Raw genomic sequence first — 19095 nt, forward strand, 5'->3', positions numbered from 1 at the left:
ATTTTTCCCAGCACGGAAGTCATAGAAAAATGCACATGATCAAGGTTAGCAGTGTGCTACGGTGATGGTAAAGAGGAAAGGAAAGGAACAGAGTGTTTGCCCAGACTTGTAACAAGCTGAACTTCCTCTGTGACTCTCAAATCTAGTCTGAGTAGAAGTTTGTTCTGTCCATGGCTCTCTGCTCACTTTGTTTAGTCAACAGTATTTACTGAGTTCCTGGCTGCACTCCTTGTATCTCGAATTGAGCACTGTTATTAAAATGCAGATGTCAGAATTCTGTGTGCGTCTTTGGATACGCAGTTCTGGAAGACTTCCTAACTCTGATCTTGCTTTTACTAGTTTTGTAGTGCTGTTCATTTCACTGCCTGTGGCAGAGACTCCTGACTGACACCCAGACAGGAACAGAACTGGGCTCAGAGACAATATGATTAATGAATTACTCTCAGTTCCATGGGATGGGTTGGATCAGCATGCTAGAATGACTTCATGCCTTTCATGTATTCTTGATGGCAGGGATGGTCAGCAGAAAAAGTGCTGTACATCTGAGGAGTCAACCCTAATTAGAGTTTTGAGACTTCTCGTAACACCAGAGTCTGGACGTTGTGCAAATATGTTCACGTTCCTGAGAGTTTTGTTTAGTGTTTTATGCTGCTAAATTGTGTTTTGGTATGAGGGGACCTTGGTGGAGGCAACCTTTGCCTCTGCATGTGTGCATTTGCTAAGTTCCATTCTGGGCTTTCAAGGCATTTTTCAAAGGGCAGTTTGATGCACCAGTAAAAACCAGCAGCGAAACTGGATCATGCCAAAGGTTCATTAATCTCACTATTCTCTGTCTTACCCAAGAAAAAAGATAAATTAATCCAGATAAGATTTAACTGCTGGATCTGCCTGCCATTGGCTCTCAGGGAAAGAAGTCTCGGTCTGCTACCAGCTTTAAAGAACAGGATCTGATAGTAAAAAGTGTGGAGAAACAAGGTGTATAAAGTACAGAAAAAGGACTGCTGGAGACAGGTCAGAACAGAGACAGAGGGAAGAGATCAGAGCTCTGAAAAACATGATTTATGAGAAAAAACTTGAATAATGAGAGCTGTGTAACACTGGCGAGAGAAGACTGAGTGGAGACAGCCTGCAAAAACATAAAAGGTTGCTATGGAGGGCAAGAGAACAGACTCCTCTCCGTGTCCAGTTTGGACAGGACAATCTGTAACAGACTAAGTTGTGCTAAGGGGCTTTTAAGTTAGACATAAAGAAAAGAATTCCTAAGTCAAGTGAAATGACTGAATAGTTTGCTGGAAATGCTGGGGAATTGCTGGAGCTTGTGAAGTAGAGTGGTCAAATACCCTCTTAAGTTTGTGAGGCTAGATTATGATGTAGGGACACAGGAGAGAGTAAATAATATTCTGAAGACTCTTTCAGCCCTGTTTTTCATGATTGCATAATGTGTTTGTCAGGGCAAAGGGTTTCTCATGGCTACAGCGATCCTTCTGTATCTGTTTCTTCACTGGCATATCCAGCTTCATGGAATCCCTGAGATACCTTGTTCACAGGGCTTGTGTGGAAAGTGCCGACCCAGTTTATGGAAGGCAGCATTGCTAAATAAAAACAGAGTACTCCACATACCTCCTAATCCATAGCAACTGCCCACTGTCATCACTGGAAAATTCACAGAGGATAAACTTCTCATTGTTGTTTACTCAGTGTTCATGTAAGACAGCACCCTTCAATTAGAATATTTTCCCTTTTTATAGCCTTCTGTGTATTCTTTAATTTTTCTTCAACCTCATATTTCTGCTTTTCTTCTCTGTGCCTTCACCTCTTCACAGCAGCTTCCACAATAGCCTTGTTCTTGCCCTGTTCCACAGTCTGCTAAAAAACCCCATAGCAGAGCAGTTGCTGGTGGGGGTGCCTTGCTTAACCCCAGAATCTGACATTTGGAAGAGATGGGTGTAATCAGGATGTTCAGTTCTCCCAGCTGTTGTCCGAAGCTGCCCCATTTTGGATAGACACCTGAACTAGTTACATTTAAGTCACAGAGTAGAGGTTTTTTTTTCTGTTACATGGCATATAGATATTTATTGCACCAAGAACTTTTCTGTTTGACACTATCCTTCAGCAGACTGTGTTTGCTGGTGGTACATTAAGTTGTGTGTTTAACAGGCACTGCATATGTCTACAGCCCTAAAACTGCAGTCAGATGAGAGTCTGCAAGAGGCCCATTCATTGGCACTGAGTGCAGAAGGGTAAATTCAATTTGAGTAGAATTAATCCCAAGCATAGTTCTGGTAAAATAGAAAATGACATTGCAAATCACTTGATGTTAAATATATTTCAAATAAAGCCATGAAATAATGCCAAAATCCTGGCAGAAAGAAATGTCAAACAATGAAAACAGCAAATGAAAAGTAGCAGGGGTAGACTGTTGCTCTTTTCAACATATGTTGTGGAAACTGTTTGTTTGTCTTGAATTTTCTTTCTGGCATTGTTAATTCTAAGCTGCAAAGAGGCCATTACTGTATTAGGTATCAAGTGTTAAATGATCAAGGAGATGGTGTAGGTGGAATGTGGTAGCAATTTGAGTTTTCATTGTAAAAAGTTATTCTGTGTAAGAGTACAAAGATGGGGATGTGGGTTCCTTGTTAAGTGTGAGAGGTCTCCAGTGAGTCTTGGTGGAGGTTGTATGTATGAGGATATCTCCTTTTTGCTAAGAGCATAGAGGAGCCAATGCAAGTGTTATAGGAGAATGAGTAATCTTCAGCAACCAAATGCATTTTGGCTGTAGCTTTTCATCCCTGATACCTAAAGGACCAGAAAACAATGTGTGGAAGCTCTTGTAACAAGTGAGCTTACAGCAAAGATAGCAATGGAAAGGAGAGATCCTTGAAGTGTCTCACAGGAAAGGAACCTAATTCACACTTCTTGGAGGACCAGCAAATGGGAGACAATCCATAGCTGGCAGTGATGTGCAGGTTTACTGACTCCCCTCCACTGAATTCCCTGGAGTGCCTGTTGGAGCATTTCTATCATATAGCAACATGGCAGGTTCTTGTAGACTCCAGTACATTTTGATTCCTATTATGACTGATTTTCTGTCTCCTTTGCCTGTGAGTAGACTGGTTTCCAAAAATACGTATCAGAATTACATTCACAAGACTAAATGCACATCCACATCCTACCAGACCTTTTCCTGCACCCAGCTTGGATTGAAAAGAACAAAATGTTTTCTAGTTACCAGTTTCCTCCATTTTTCAAGGTTTATTTTTCTATGTAACCCCAGGTGATTCTGTCTTTGTGGCTCTTACTGACTTAGTGACACTTCAGGCTCCTAAAAATTTGAGCCCAACATCTTGATGGAAATATTTTTGTTGTGTTGTTTTTTTTTTCCTTTTGAATATATTTAGTGTACTGCTGAGCCAGGCAGACATGAAATTCCTTCTTGGAATATGTTTATATAAGACATATGCAAGGTGCCATATGGCAAAACCCCAGCTTTCATTCCCTGCACATCCTTGTGTTTCAAATGTTTGGGAGAGCCTATACCCCTGTGGAGTCTTTACATGGTCTGCTGGCTGGAACTTCCATGGAAAAGAGAGACTAAATGGGCTAAGTAAAATATTGGGGAGTGGAGATCTGGGAGTTTAAAAGTTCAGGGCTTAGTAAGTAAATGGGAAAGCAATAACCCACATGCAGTTATAGTAGGCATGCTCTGGCTTTTAGGGAATTAAATGACTTAGAGGACAGAAGAAAAGGAATAGATTTTCTCATTCTGTGCGTGTATGGAAAGATCCTGATTCCCAATGGAATCACATAATCAATTATGAAAGCATCTTTACAAGGGGAACAACTCAAGGACCTCATCTCAAAGTGTGTGACCTTCTGTCTTGAAAAAGTTGCTGGATTTCTTTCAGCCTACAAGCTCTAATGACAGGGTGCTGTGAAAACCCTGGTGTGTCCTTTTAGAGCAACAAAAAAGACAAACCAAGGGGCCAAGGTAGTGAGAGTGTACATTACCCTAAACAGTTATAGTTGTCTTAAAGCTCACACCAAAAGCACAGAGGCATTTATTTGGGGGGTGTTGATATCCCACCTATCAGAAATACTGAGAATTAAACCTATTCCAAACTTGGTCTTCTTGGAAAAAAAAAAAAAAGAAAAAGTAACACATCAACTTTCATTACATTGAGCTTATATTCTCCAAGTGCCCATTAGGACGGTTTGGGGATTTCCTTTTAATTAAAATAATGTTTGTTGAGTTTAATTTTTTTCTTAAAAGATATATTTTTTAATGTCTTTTCCCCCATTACTAAAATCCAAATATTGAGGAAAGATAACTGACCACAAAAAAGGCCAGATGTGCTGAGAACAATATTTTTCAAATTGCCTGGCAACAGGAAAAGGGTGCTTCGAAGCCGAAGAGACTCTGTAACAATGAATGTAATAACAAGACCTGTGTTTCATCCAGTTATGAAAGGTTTTGTCCTAATTGTTACAAAAGGGGCCAATGGTCATGTTCAGTCTGCTTTTACCTCTGCGTGTATAATTTAAAGGTCTGTGATCTAAATAGAAGCCAAGAATGTTGAGTTTCAAACCTGCTTGTAGGGAAAGACTCCTTTTGATAGTAGACAGTGTATTTCTCTATTCTTCTGAGAATCTATTCACTATTGGCTAGAACAGTTCTGTCCTTACACATCTAGAGTCTAACTCAGAACATCAGCTGAGGCTGTGAGGTCACTGGAACTAAAGCTCATGGCGTGTGTTTCTTGAATCTTGGCTGTACTTGCTAAGTTTAAAAAGTGTTGTGCAGGTCTCAGATGGAAATCTAAACTTTGTAACATTGCAGCTGATTTAGCAATGAAAGGTGTAGTAGATTATGATGTGTTCTTTGCTGCCTTTAAAAGATCATGGTAAAGTCAAATATGGGAGCCAAATCTATCCACATGCTTGAAAGTGAAAAGGTTACAGATCTGCAAACTACTGAACTGTTTTCAAATTGTGTTAAGCTGGACTGATATATGTTGCTTTATTCAGTAGTGCTGACCGTACACATTCGCTCTCCTAAAATACTGTGTGTAGTCTGCAAAAATAAATTCCCCAGAACAGAAATATAATGCAATCCAAATAACTAGTTTTAAAAATAAATTGAACATGAAATAACAAATATGGATGTAGCCAACACTTAGGGCCCAGAATTTACTAGAAAGACACACATGGCTTGTATTTATCTTCCATAAGTTTTCAAGATTGATACTCGACAAATTATTTCTCTATCTGGGTTGTTTTAGTTTACAAGGATTTTCTTAGCCCTTCTGTCTTCACTCATACATCAATGTGAAAGTAAAGAAATAAGTATTTCTGTTGTAGGATTTTATTGCATGGTTCATAAAAACTTGGAGGAAAGAGACCCTTCTTTTTTATTCTAATCTTATTAATGCTACTGCTTTTAATCCTAATCCTTTATAGATTGTTGTCATCTGTATCTATTTGGAAATAGGCAGAGGATCTGCTACTCCTGTTTTGAAACACCAATGTAGGACAATTTTGGTCTTCACTTAACTTTCACTGTATAGTATGGTCTGTTCTGTGATAAAGAATGTTTTGGCTTTCACCGTGGTTTTATTAAAGTAGTGTATAAGCATTATAAATAAATAGAGCCATGTCTCTATCAGCTGTATGAAATGGACCTTAAAATGTGAACAGGTTATAACTGATAGAGAGATCCACAATGAACTTGGGGTGTGGTGTGAGCTGCTTTGTTCCTCTTTGGCATAGGAACTCTTGAATGCAGCAGTAAAAATTTAGTGCTGCTACTGTTAACTGTTTCAGTCCTCAAAGAATGGCAAACAGCAACAAAAGAGACTCAGAGTGCAGAATTTGTGAAGGAGTGAAAAGCCCAAATGTCTAGAGGTTTATTGTGTATGAGATGGTGCAAATGACTGTGAAGAAACTGGCCAAGAAAAAATCTGAGCATTCCTTCTTTTTTGATATGGAAGTCCTTGTTTAGGATGTCTCATTCTAAGATCTGTCTGAAAATACCAGTTTTACACTTGGGTGAAGTCTGCTAAGACTCTAATGGTGTCTGTGGCTAATCACTCCAGCTACTTCTAAAATATTTTTCCTTCTCTTAAGTTGTGTCCATAATAGAAAAATTTAGACCCAGATTCATATTCCTGCTAATAGTGGGTCACTGAAATAAATGAGAAGCCATGTTTTTTCACAAGGCATAGAAATTCTGTTGCCACAGTCACACAGTTGGGCCTGCCTTGTAAGGGGTATAAGAACAGCTCTAATATCTATTTTCCATCCTTTGCTTTCTTTTCCTTTGCTGCTTTTCTGCCCCTGAGGCTTGGGGTCACAGGATTAAGACAATTCCTCCCATTCACCATAGAGAATGGCATGACAGGCATAAAAAACTTCGGCAAAGTGTTGATTTTGTTGTTATTGTTGAAAATGTCAAAAATGGCCTATTTCATGAATCACTTTGAAGATTCTGTGTTTTGAAGCACTCAGTTTGTTCATTAGAGCTTTCAGTCAGCAGTGCAATATTGTATCTCACTGTATGGGCTTAAATTACTGACTTTGTAGGAGTTGTGGCAGTCACGCCAAACATTCAGGGCTGTGGATTATTCAGGACTCATCTTATGGAATGAGGTGCTGAGTTTGGGTACGGCACCTTCTCTCCCATGGCTTTGTTACAATGGCAGCTTCCGAGTTAATAATTTCCTCTCATTGGAGGGATATGAGGGATGTGGCCTCTTCCATCGTGGATGATTTTCACTTGTATGAGAAAATCTGGTAGTGTTTGGTCTTTCACTTGTCTCACGTGACTCATCCAGCTGCCAGTAACAGCGTTCCATTTCTCAGTGTTGTCGTGGTAAATTTTGGACATCACATCCAAACAAAACCAAGAATGGCAATTTTTTTTTTTTTTAACAAGAAGTAATTAAATAGAATGAACAGTAAGGAAAAAAAAAAGGCAAATGACCTAGTTTGGGCTTTGCCACAAAACCCACAACTCTCTGGGGATATCTAGTATGTTAGGCAAATATTTCAACTCTGTCTCTATTTCGAATGTGAGTCATTTCAATTAGACATCTTTCAGTTATTTGTTCATTGGTCTTAATTAGGTAAACTCCAAAGCACTGCAACATGTGTTTATTGTTGAATAATTACCCTTTTGGTAAGTTTTCTTCTCTTATCTTCTTAGCCTTAATAGCTAATTTTGTCAGTAAGGGTGAAGCCTTCCTTAATGGTAAACAAGGTGTTCCCTAGGGAAGAAAGAGAGCTATTGCCTTTTAGTGGGTGTTTTAAATGTTGATCTCATTGTTGGACAGACAGGTAAGGAAATGTTTTGTTTCCTTCTAGGAGAATTTACCCCTAACAAGAAAAATGTAGGGCTGACTGTACAGGTCCTGAGCAGTCTGAGCTGTCCTTCCCAAGGTGTGTAGCCTCTTCACAGTCCATGGGACCAATTGTCACATGACTTAATCTGGATAAATCAAGAAAAAACTCTCCCAAAGTCAGTTGCCCCGAAGTGAAAGAAGCAAGATATCCAAAACTGAACTAACTTGAATACTCATATGGAAGGAATTGCCTGATTGCAGCCTTTGCACACTACTGTATCAACTCCTTCTGTTCCCTTGTGAACACTTAAATGTGAAGATATAAATCAAAACTGCAGGACGCAAAAAGACAAAAGTTACCTTGATGGATTCCACTTCTATGAGATCCTTCTGGAAACCATTCTGCTTTTATTAGATTTACTCTCTGTAAATTAGGATTCATTTTTTTATATGGATTTATGGAATGGCTGTGGTATAGGGCAAGCAGGGTGAACCCTCTGGTCCAAGGCATGGGAGTGTGTGCTCTTTTCATCTGTTACTGGTAAGTTACCGAATATAGGTTAAAGGCCCCTCAATACCAGTGAAAGCAGAGATCTGGTTCCAGACATGGAAAGTACTTAAATCTTGTGTGCCAGCCAGTGATATTAATATTATTATTATTAATATAGAACAGCCAGTTGTCAAAGGGCCAGATTCTGTTCTCAGTTAAAGTGGTGTAAAGTGGATTTTTTCCCTTTTTTTCAGAGGTAATGAATTTGCTTTCACATGTGCTTGGACACTTGAACACTTGGGTTGTCTGTGTTTGGAGATAATCTCACAGTTCTTTTTTTAGTTGCTTTGGGGGAAAAAACCCATGAGCTGCTGGTTGTTCCTTGTCCATCGTTGTTCCAGCTCACATGTGGCAAGCACATTTCAGAGGCTTTGATGCAAGTGCAACTGCATTCAGGGCACTGTTGCGCAAGAAATTTTTAGCTCTTACTAATTAATCTGTAAGGTACTTTGAGAAGGCAAAGGGATTGGCTGAAACACAGAATTTCATGGATTTAGCATAAGTGTTCTGTTCCTTTGCAGGGAGCAAATGTGTTCTCTGATTTGACAGCTACAAGGGAAGATAATTATTTTTGACAGCACAGGGATAGTGTTCATGTTATTCTAGGAAATCTCTGTCTTCACACAAACGGGTATCAGTGTGCGCTACAGTTGGTATGGCTGAGCTTTGGTGGAAGCTTCAAGTTTCTATGTTTTGATAATATCATAAAATTGGTAAAGTACATATTTAGAAAGCCCTAATGAATTTCAGACTTGTGTCATTTGGGGAATGAAAGAAAGTGTTTTATTACAAGTCCGGTATAAATCTTAAACACTTAAAAAGGATCTACAGTGTTTTGGAGGGAAGATACATCTTGACTGTATTCCAGGTAATTCTGCTGTTGGAAAGAGAGGAACTGTGAATTGGGTATTGTAGTATGATTGATTTACCGTCTTTTCTTAGTGGTGTGGCCTTTAAAAACTTATTCACAGTGTTCAACAGTGTATTTAGATACCCTTCAAATGTGATTCATCTACCCCAGTTAACAGTCAGAAGTCCTGCTAAGGTAGGTATTGACCCTGAAGTGAGTTAAGTTATGATACGATAAAGCCAGAATAGGAATGGAATAAAGCCTGATGGAGCTGTAGACTCCAGAGGATATAAGGATAATTTATATCATGGTTACAAGCAGGGCAGAGCTGATAGTCAGAAAGACCCACTAGAAGCTGAAAGGCATCCAAAGTGGTCTTGAATACCTCAGTCCAAACCCACCAAATACAATTGACTGTGCAGGCCAGAAGATGCTTCATTTCTGTACAATGAGAAATAAACAACCACAGATCCAAATTCCTTGGCAATTAATTTTTGCTTCTGTGTGAAACTTTTCATTTCCACTGCCTTGTTGTAAATTTGAGAATTTTGCAAGCAAATCCAAAATGAGTTTACAAAGTTGTCAGTGGAGAGAATTCTTAGTCAAAGCCTTATCTTTTTTTTACGTTTTTTTTTTGACAGTGAACGGTGGCTACAGTCACTGCAGTTTGATCTCTGAGAAGAAGAACATGATGGACATGGAGATGACGAGTGGCTCGGTGCCTGTGTGCAGGCAGGGTCTGTTCCTGCACACGGGGAACTCCCTGGCGCGAGACCACGTGCTGTCCCGGGAGAGGCTGCTGCACGTGGGCCAGCTCAACTTGGCGCACTCGGATCTCAGGTACCACTCCAGGTGTTACCAGCTCCTTCCCTTGGCTCCACCCCAATGCCATGGTGTCACCAAATTACTGCCTGGGAGGCAGGCATGATACTTACACCCAACCTAGTGTCCCCCACACGGTGATTTGGCATGCCACCATCAAACCTACAGGAAGCCAGTGCCACTTCTATTTCTACAGCATTTCCCTTAATGAAGTATTTGCAGAGTTCCCATACAGCCACATCCTTGGTTGTTGCTTTTAAGGCCATAATGTGAAAATCTGGTCTCTGGTTTTGATATATACACTGTAGTTGGATATACTATGAACAGAATCTCTATTTAAACATTTGCTGTAAATTAATTATATGAAAACACAGAACTGCATTATTTTTTGTTGTTGTTACAAATTTAACATTACCAGATTTTAAACAAGTACCCTAAACAGACATCCATTGTGAATAGAAACCTGCTACAAATTAAAATCTATCCATCTATTTTAATTATGTTGCTTTTTGACAATGGATGTAATAGGAATAATCTTGACCTTTTTGAAGAGCTGTAGAAAAGAAAAACCTTAATAAAGTTGCAGCCTTTATCTTAGGTAGTTGGAATATTTGGCACTCTGTGGATGGACCTATCAGGCTGAAGTTTCCATAGTCATAGCAAGGGGAAATACGGCCTACAGCTTGGTCTTGAAAAGCGGACGTTCCTGATTTTATTATACATATTCATGCCTTTTCTTCCCCTTTTCAGTTTTCTGGTGGGTTAAGAACATCTGTGTTTTCAGGAGGAGGAGGAAGCACCATGGTGTGGCAAGCAAGTGGAAAGACTTTTTTGTATGTTTGTTTACTTGTTTGTTTGAAAAGGATAAATAACATCCATGCCACAACAAAATAATCCACTATTGCCACAAGGATTAGTAGATGTCTTTGCAGCTGGATGTAAATGTGCTTGCTCCTGGTTTCTTTATGGTTCAACGTGGGACTGGCAGTTATCAACCTTTTTTTTCTCATTCTGTCAGTGAGGACAATTATGAAACAAAGATAATTAGGGCAGGAGCAAACAAAAGGAGGAAGAGAATACTCTGCTTAGATCTTTTTGAACCTTTTTGTAAATTTTATAATGATGAAATGACAGATACCTTCATACCTGGCTTCACAGTACCCATCCTCAGAAATATGAACCCCTTCCAGCCCCTATTTGGAAGAGGATTCCCAGAACAACATAAAGGATTGTTGACTGCATAACATGAGAAAGTAGCAGGTGATAGCCCTGATTCCCTCCCTCTGCTTTGTGGCATGGTCTAAAGCCTTGAAGCTCTGCTGCCTCTCAGTTTGGAAATGTTTGGAGAATATCCTGAAGGACATTACAGATTGTTTTGTATCCCATTGGTCATGCTCTGCTTCTGTGCCCACCTAGCTAATAGTGCATTTGTGTGCATGGGATTTGCAAGATGAAGCCAATGCCCAGCTCTGCTCTGTGATCCTCACAGACACAGTGTCTCCTTGTATCACAGTGCTTTTCATGAGACACATGGCACAGGGCCAAAACCTCGGCATTTGAGAGAAGGTGGACAACATTTCAGACAGTTTCTTTTTGTGTTGTTTGTGATGCTGAAGATTCTTGACAAGCAAGCAACAGAAAACACGGTCTTTCCCTGAAGAACTGAAAACAGAATGAGTGACTCAGAAGTGACTGAGCTGGGAGTGAGGCCCAGGAGAGGAGTGAAGTCAGTGGGAGCCAAGGGTGCTCTGTGCCTCCCCAGATCTCAGCCTTCATCAGAAAATGGATGAGAGGAGTAGGGCTGGAATTGTCAGATATTGGAGCACATGGACATCAGGGCAAACTCTCTTTGCTTGTTCTGCCCAGCTCTAATGGCCAGCACAGAAATAAAGGGAGGCATAAATTCAAACATTATCTCTGGCTAGAACTTTGAACCACTTTGCATTTCTAGGTTATGGAACATCCAAGGAAAAACCAAACAAACCAGGGTGTACCTTCCCTAGCAATCAAAAATCTTATTTTAGGGTTTGTGGTTTTGATTGTCTTTGTCCTTTTTTTTTGCTTGAATGCATTGAAACTTGTTATCCCCTTCAGCTTCTCCCTGAAATTGTTCTCCCTTGGAAACTGTATTCTAGGGATGACTGCTTTAGTCCAAGAACCATGATCCCTCTTCTTCCTGGCCCCTTTTCCCCACTCAGTTAATAACATTTAAGCTGTGCAGCATAATTGCTGCTACATTCTATCTGTGAATGCAATGTGTGTGGGACTGGAAAAGTCCCAATACCTTCTTCACCACAACTGGAGGCAGCACACAGCTAATGTTGGCCTCTTGTCAAATAATCCATTATCAGCTACGGCAAACCCGCCCACACTGCGCTCCGTGCTCGGCGTGTAAAACCCAGGGAAGACATCAGAGCGCTCGGATAGTGTTGCATGGGGTCCCTGGATGTGCAGCAGAACAATCCCCTCCAGCTTCTTAAAACTGTCAGTTATCACCGGGTGCTCATTTCCAGTGGCAGTTGAAGGCATGTATGTTTTGTAAATAATCCGGAGATTTCAGATACAGTCATCTTTTCCTCTGAGGGCAGTTGGGAACTGCTGCGCTTCTGGCATGGTGCTACTGGCCTCGTGCTCTGGCTCCAATTACCACGTAAGGGAGTCTCTTAGGAAACACTGCCTCAGTATCCTCTGAGAGGCTGCTGTTACTCTTCAAAGGCCTTACACTCCACTTTCATGAGCTTAAGAGGCAATTTTGTTCCCTTAGACTGTCCATCCCTGGTGCATGGATGCTTCCTTTGAAGGGAGGTCTGTGGAGTATATTCTTTTGCTGACCCCACTGTCTTTCCGGGGTTGCTTATCTGGAAGCCCCCCTACAGCTGTTCATGCTGATCTGTGTATCTGCGGTGGTCCCTGCCCTGCTCTCCTTCGTCCCTCTCAACTTACCTGTTTATTTCATATGCATTTATATTTGGCTACTGTCCAGAGATTGTGAAATCCTGTGGGTACCAGGCCTGGAATCTGCTCCATGGCTGTAAGAACAAGATGCCAGGGGCAAAGAGTCAATGGGTATAAGGGAAGCCACCCTGCAAGCTGGCTGCTAGACACCTTATGTTACTCCTGCATTGGTTTTGTTTCTGTGCCCCTTCTCCCTTCAACACCCCCAGGACAGGGAGGAATGAGCAGGGCTTTCCCTAGAAGAGTGATGGCAGAGCTCTGCCAGGAGTACAGGAATTTTGTATTAATGCACCTTGACATCAGGTACCCCAACATTCAAACATCAGGAAATTGAAAAGATGTCATATTTCTCCCAGTAGAGTTAACTAACATGGGAAGACTACAGATCCTGGAGAGGACTTGGTTCTGACCTGCACAAGCAGCCTGTGCTTATCATTTTGTAGGCAGAGAATGAGTAAGACTCATCTGTGGCAATAGGAAGCATTACTTTAGTGCCCTCATCTCATTTGCTTTTGAAATAAGGCATTCCAGCTTGCCTTGTGGTTCAAAACTCTTTTGTGTGTCACAGAATCTGAACTGTAACATCATACCAATACAGTCTTGACTCTGAGTAAGATCTTGTGCTGAAAAGGTCACAGTTCCTGAGGATTTTGGAAACCTAGAGTTTCTCAGGGCAGGGATGTTTGTATCCATCCTGCAGGTACTCTGCACTGACTCCAGCTTAATCACAAAACAAACTTCTCTCATGGATTTCTGGCAAGATGGGAGCTTTACATAAAGCTTAATAATACAACGCCAATTATCACAGGCTGAAATGTAAGGCTTGGGTTAGCTTTATATGATGTAGGAAATGAGTTGAGTTTACTTTAGCCTGAGGCTTTGGGACTACTAAACTGTGATACAAACTGAATTATTTAGAACAGTTTTTGTACAGCAGAAACCAAGTAATAGGAAATGCTGTGCCTGGCATGGCATGCTGTAAAGCCTTTCTCAGAATGAGTTTAAAACACCACTTTCACTGAGCAAACAGAGCAGGGTTTCCCAAACATGTGCAATAAAAGTATACTTATGCTGCATATTTTGCAGACATATGGTTCTGTAAATGTTAAAAAGTAATGTATGAATTCTGTTTGGTTTGGTTTTTTAAAATATAAATTTGCCATCTGCAGAAACAGGTGCTTTACGTTTATCCTGAGACCAACTGTGCAAACCTAAAGGGAGAAATTATAAACAATGGTTTATAGAAAAACCTCTAAAATTTTTTAATGTCCTGTTTTAGACTTTCTGGTGGAAAACGAATTATCTGATTGTTCTGTCTCAGTGAATGGTGGGGAGTTTAACATCTCTCATTATCTTAAAGGGTTTTTTTATGTTAAGCCTTATTGGAACTTAGAAACCTGTCAGTAGTTAATGCAGTGTTCCTAGTTGTATACCTCAGACAGGTGCTAATTTTTGACAACCTTAATTTCATGGGAAGGAAGTATTTTTTAAGCTTTTGGTTGTTGTTATTTTTTCCCACCCCTTTTTGTTCTTTTGAGAGCTATTACCAAGGAAGTTTTAGAAATTATCCCAGCTTCGCATCTTAATATTAGTGATGGATTAATGGAAATAACAGTGATAAAATCATCTAAAGTGTAAAATAAATGGAGTTTGTTCAGCAGGTTCATAGTTTAGTGTCTGAATGTCCAAATTACTTTCATGTGCATGTGTTTCATGCTTTAAAATGTGTCAGACCTGCCTTAGCTGTGGTGTCACACATAAGCTGCCAAATGGCTGTGTTTTCTTCAGCTTTTGTGATGCTAGCATCATAAAAGTATAAAATTCATTTAAGTGGAACATGTCAGCTTAAGAGCCTTGGGGCACTTCTCTGGAGGGTTTATTAGCTCAGGTACAGCTTTCCTGCACACAGATGTACTGTTTCCTCTCCTTGGTCTGGCACAATGAAGCCATAGGTTAAACCCTCCCATGCTTTAGGGATATGTAAGGAACACCCTCTGCTACTAAGAAAAAGCACACTGTTGGATCATCCACAGTAAATGTTTATAGCTGAGATAAAATGTTTTATTTTAAGCCATAAACCAGTTGCTAACTGCTTGGAAGAAAATGTTAGGAGGAAATGTTTCTTAATGCAGTGCTTTTCTGAAAAGTCTTTTGTGGAGTCCCTCAAGGTTCTGCTTTCTCAATGAATGGATTCAACACACTTCAAAAATGATAAAAAATCACTTCTGCAAAACAGACTGTGATTTACAGTCCCATGCACTTTTTATTATGAAAAATGGAGATGGGAGTACATAGGCTGCCATTTAAAATTTACTGGCTGTGAACTTTTTATTTTGTGGAAGTAAATACTCAACTGATCTCTCATTGATTCTGGAGTGCTTGTTGAAAGCAAGCAGCTCTTTTGCTGTATTCCTTTCTTCTTCAGTGACCTGGCTTCTTTTTTAATTTAGTGAAGGAAGGCATGTCTCTGACATGTAAGCAAAGCTCAGCTAGCCTTTTTTGTGTCAACAAGAATGCCAAGGCATTTTCCCAGTATGCTCTGAGAAAAATGACAATATTTGAATAATTCAAAAATGCCCAAAGTTCTCAAACTTAATTCTCAGCTATTGTTTTGCCCAATCTATTATGCACTGAAAGCCTTGATCGTGATTGATGAACTGCCTGTAGCAGTGAAGATTCTCTGTTCCGTATGATACTCAGTGTGTCAAATTAATGCTGTGTAAAATGATTCTGTCTTTACACAGATTGGAGAGGAAGCATTGCAGATTTTTTCGGTGTAATTGCTGCATTAGGCAGGCAACATCCAGCAGAGAGCAAGTGTTTCCATTCTGCAGGGCTTAACAAGTGTTGTGTCTTGTACAAAAATCATAAACCCTGTGGTGGTTACTGATGCTTAATGAAAACTGTATTGCAGGTCACCCAGGTTTCAAGACTCAGTAGATTCTGCTGCTCCATGCCTGAATGGAAGTCACCCGGCTCAGCACATTAAACAAGAATGCCCCAGTGATTATAAGGTTCTGTCTGAGGCTTCCACACATAGGAGGATTACAGATGGGATGGAGCTGAGAGCCTCCAGTAGTCTGCATCCTGAACTAGACCTAATGAATAATAGCTTTACAAATTCACTTTCATCCTACTTGTTTAATAATGAACACAGCTCCTCCCTGGGTCCTTTGTCACTTGGCACCCCTCAGCACTCGGCCAGGCTACAAACGAGCAGCCTGAAGAAGAGATGCATCTCTGTTGTGCCGTCTTCAGCCGAAGGAATCGATATTACAGCGATCATCCGCACGTCGCAGACGTCACGGGTCACCTGTGTGAATGGACTGCGAGCTAACTCAGCTGGCATTTCCTCTCATCCTGTGGAGATCAGTCATCACAGTGCTCAAAAATCCTCTCAGCCCCACTCTTGCTCTCAGCCTGCAAACCCTTGCAGTATTCCCTCCCCTCCAGCATGTCTTGTACCTCTTTCCACTGAATGTGACAGAGGTGAGTGTGAGCAGATACAAATGCAGCAAGTTGAGGAGAATGGCAGCCTCAGTCTTATGATGAATGGTACGAGCCTTCCTCACCAGAACTCCTCTCACAGCACCCAGAAGGTGAGTTTCTTAAAACAAGAACCGGCTGACGATTATTCCTCCACTGCTGATCTTTTTCGCCATCACCAGGGGCTGCCTCCCCCTTACCACCTCCACCAGCAGCTCAGCCAGACCCCGGGGCCGTTGCCTCACCTCAACAGCTCCATGTCTCCCAAGTCCCTGCAGCCCAGCGACGGCGATGAGCAGGACCTCAGCAGTGGCAAGCAGGTCTGTCAGTGGATTGACTGCAGTGCCACTTACGACCAACAAGACGAACTGGTCAGACACATAGAAAAGACTCACATTGACCAGAGGAAAGGAGAGGACTTCACTTGCTTCTGGGCAGGCTGTGTCCGCCGCTATAAACCCTTCAATGCTCGTTACAAACTGCTGATTCATATGAGGGTTCACTCTGGAGAAAAACCAAACAAGTGCATGGTAAGTCTGGATTATATTTGTTTGAATAGAAACATAACTGCTCTTCTCTCTTTTTTGCTCTCGCTTCGATCTTATTCCAATATAATTGTTGTGCTTTCCTGTAACTTAGTCTGTAGCAGGTTAAAGGGGAATTGGAGAAAACCTTAATCTAGAAGGAAATGATTGAGTAAGAAATACTGTAGTTCTTGGAAAAGGGATTCGGTTTCCTTATATGAGAGCTTAACTTTTAATACAGTGCTTTGTTTTTTTAATATTCATTAAACCACTAATAAAGTGATGATCAAAGCACTCAGCCGTCATTTAACGTAAAACAAAGTCACTGAGCCTCGGGTGACATTTTTAATCAAGAAACATAAAACACATCTAATGAAATTCTTTTCATTCCTTCAGCTGAACAATAACCCATAGAGTTGTGAGTGCAAAAGCTTCAAATGTAGTTTAGACAAAAGAAAGAAACTTGTTAAAAGGTTTTAAACAGTTAAAAGACTAAAAAGAATATATTTAATTACATTTTCAAAGGTTGTTAGGGGCTTTTTTAATTTGCAAAACAGAGCTTTAAAAATAAGTAAAAACCATTGTTCTCTTCTGATCAAGAAGATGTAAACAAGAGCAGTGTTCCAAAAAGAGGATCTTGGGAATAACACCATCTCTGCATCTGCCCACCATGATGACAATATGGCCAAACTAAAATAAAAGTTAATGACTTCCATTAAGCTTTCCACATGTTTGAAACAACAATGATATAAGACCCTTACTGAAACAGATGAAGCAAAACAAGTTTGACATAAGCTTCCAGATTGGACCATGAAATTTGGAAAGTCTCATTTGTAACACCCACATGCGTGTGCACGCACACACATGCACAAAAAAGTGCAGACAAAGGGAATGGTTATGGCAGCAGGTTGTGGCTCCTGATAGGCAGAATTTTCAGCTGTATGTCTATTTTATTGTTTTGATCAGAGCATGATGCAATGGAAAATGCTTGTAAGGTTGTTAGATCATGACAAACTTTTCCATGGTAAGCTGTAGCTTTCTGTGGAGGAATAGGAAAGAATATTTGTAGAAAACACTTTCAGGCCTACGATGCTTATGGTAGGGACAAAGAAGAAAACAAGAGTATTCAAGATATATTGCAGAGAAAAGTTTTTTCTGTAAGTGATTGTCCTAATTATCTTTTTACTTCCATTTGATAAATGAAAAATATTATCTTAATGTCTGCACTGTTTAGTGGGTATTCCCTAAGATAATACTGGAAACAGTGCACATACTTAGAGAATACCATCAAATTGTCCAAGATAAAATGGAAACACTCTTAAGACTTATGTGTGTTTCTTCTTGCTTTGAAAACAAGAACTGAGTGGTTCTATTCTAGAAGTAGCTCAATGACATTTTCTAAATGTACAAATTAATTTAACTTCCCCTGAATAGATCTCTTTAGTTACAAATTATATAAATTATCAAAGGATAATGGAAGTTTGCCTCTTTCCAAATAAAAGTGTAGGTAAGTAAATTGAAAGCATACTTAAAACATGAAGCCCTGATTAGTTTCCTGTGGTGCTGAAAGATCAGTAGACTCTGTGGATAAGGGAACTTGTCTCTTTTCCTGAGAAATGCATATTTAACAGGTATTGTATGACAGATTTCTAATGTTACATTTCCATTCCTACAGAAAACTTGGTAAACCAGAGAAATGCTGTAATATCTTAGCAAATGCTAAAAATGTCCTACTTTCAATTAATTTCATCTGCAGTAAAGTACCAACTATTGATAACACATCAAGGTTTTGTGAATAGGTTGGGAAAACCTCTGCATCTGATATTGCAGACAGCCTTTATGTCATATTTATATAGCCTTGCCATGTAAGTATTTTAAAGATGTCTTTTACTGGAGCAGATACTGTAGTTGTTCCCATACATGGAATGGCCCAATCAGGACTGGGAGCTTCACATTGCTCAACTTGGAGTTAACTCTTCTCTTCCCACAATAAGAGCTGTCCACTGTCAGCAGAGGTATTGTGTGTTAAATGTTGCAGTCTGGAATTCTGCAGGGAGGGAAGTGGATCCAAGAGAATACACAGAAACCATGTCTTCTTTGCAAATTTAGTTTTCTACCCTGAAAAGAGCTTGATCTAGCAGGGGCAGGATCCAAAGCTGCAGCACAGCTCCTTGAAGTTACTAATATCAAGTGGGGATTACTTGCCCAGTGAATTCCATTCCACATGAAACAGGGGTTGCTGTGCAGTGTTGTGTTGTGCAGTGATGTCATGTCATTTTAAATGATGACTTTGCTTTAGATGTGGTAATAGTTTTGCTGTTATTCCTGCAATTTAAGAAGGCAGATAATTCTCTGTCTATAAAAGTCTGAGATTTTGTTTTGTTTTTTCTGTAGCTCTGTTAAAGTAACTTTGCATCTCGATATTTATAGTGGAGATTTTCTTTCCCTGTTCACAATTACCCATTGTGCTTTCTTTTTAAGCCCTCGATTTCTCTCTTGCCTGTAAGATTACTGCCTGACTAAGTATTGAACTGCTCAGGAGAAGCTAACAGTGAACAGCACCCCACCATC

The 19095-nt window shown here is 40.2% G+C and overlaps 1 protein-coding gene across 6 annotated transcripts in view; it reads left to right on the forward strand.

Moving 5' to 3' along the window:
- The window catches only part of GLIS1 (GLIS family zinc finger 1), a 179478-nt gene that overhangs the window by 73227 nt on the left and 87156 nt on the right, over positions 1 to 19095 (forward strand). For all 6 annotated transcript variants that reach the window (XM_085586236.1, XM_085586238.1, XM_077785349.2 and 3 more), the window contains 2 exons: positions 9379 to 9577; positions 15429 to 16530. In XM_085586236.1, coding sequence (XP_085442362.1) covers positions 9379 to 9577; positions 15429 to 16530 — 1301 coding nt within the window. The remainder of the gene's footprint in view (positions 1 to 9378; positions 9578 to 15428; positions 16531 to 19095) is intronic.

Source organism: Lonchura striata, chromosome 8, assembly GCF_050655825.1.
Source record: "Lonchura striata isolate lonStrDom1 chromosome 8, ASM5065582v1, whole genome shotgun sequence".
Classification (NCBI taxonomy): Eukaryota; Metazoa; Chordata; class Aves; order Passeriformes; family Estrildidae; genus Lonchura; species Lonchura striata.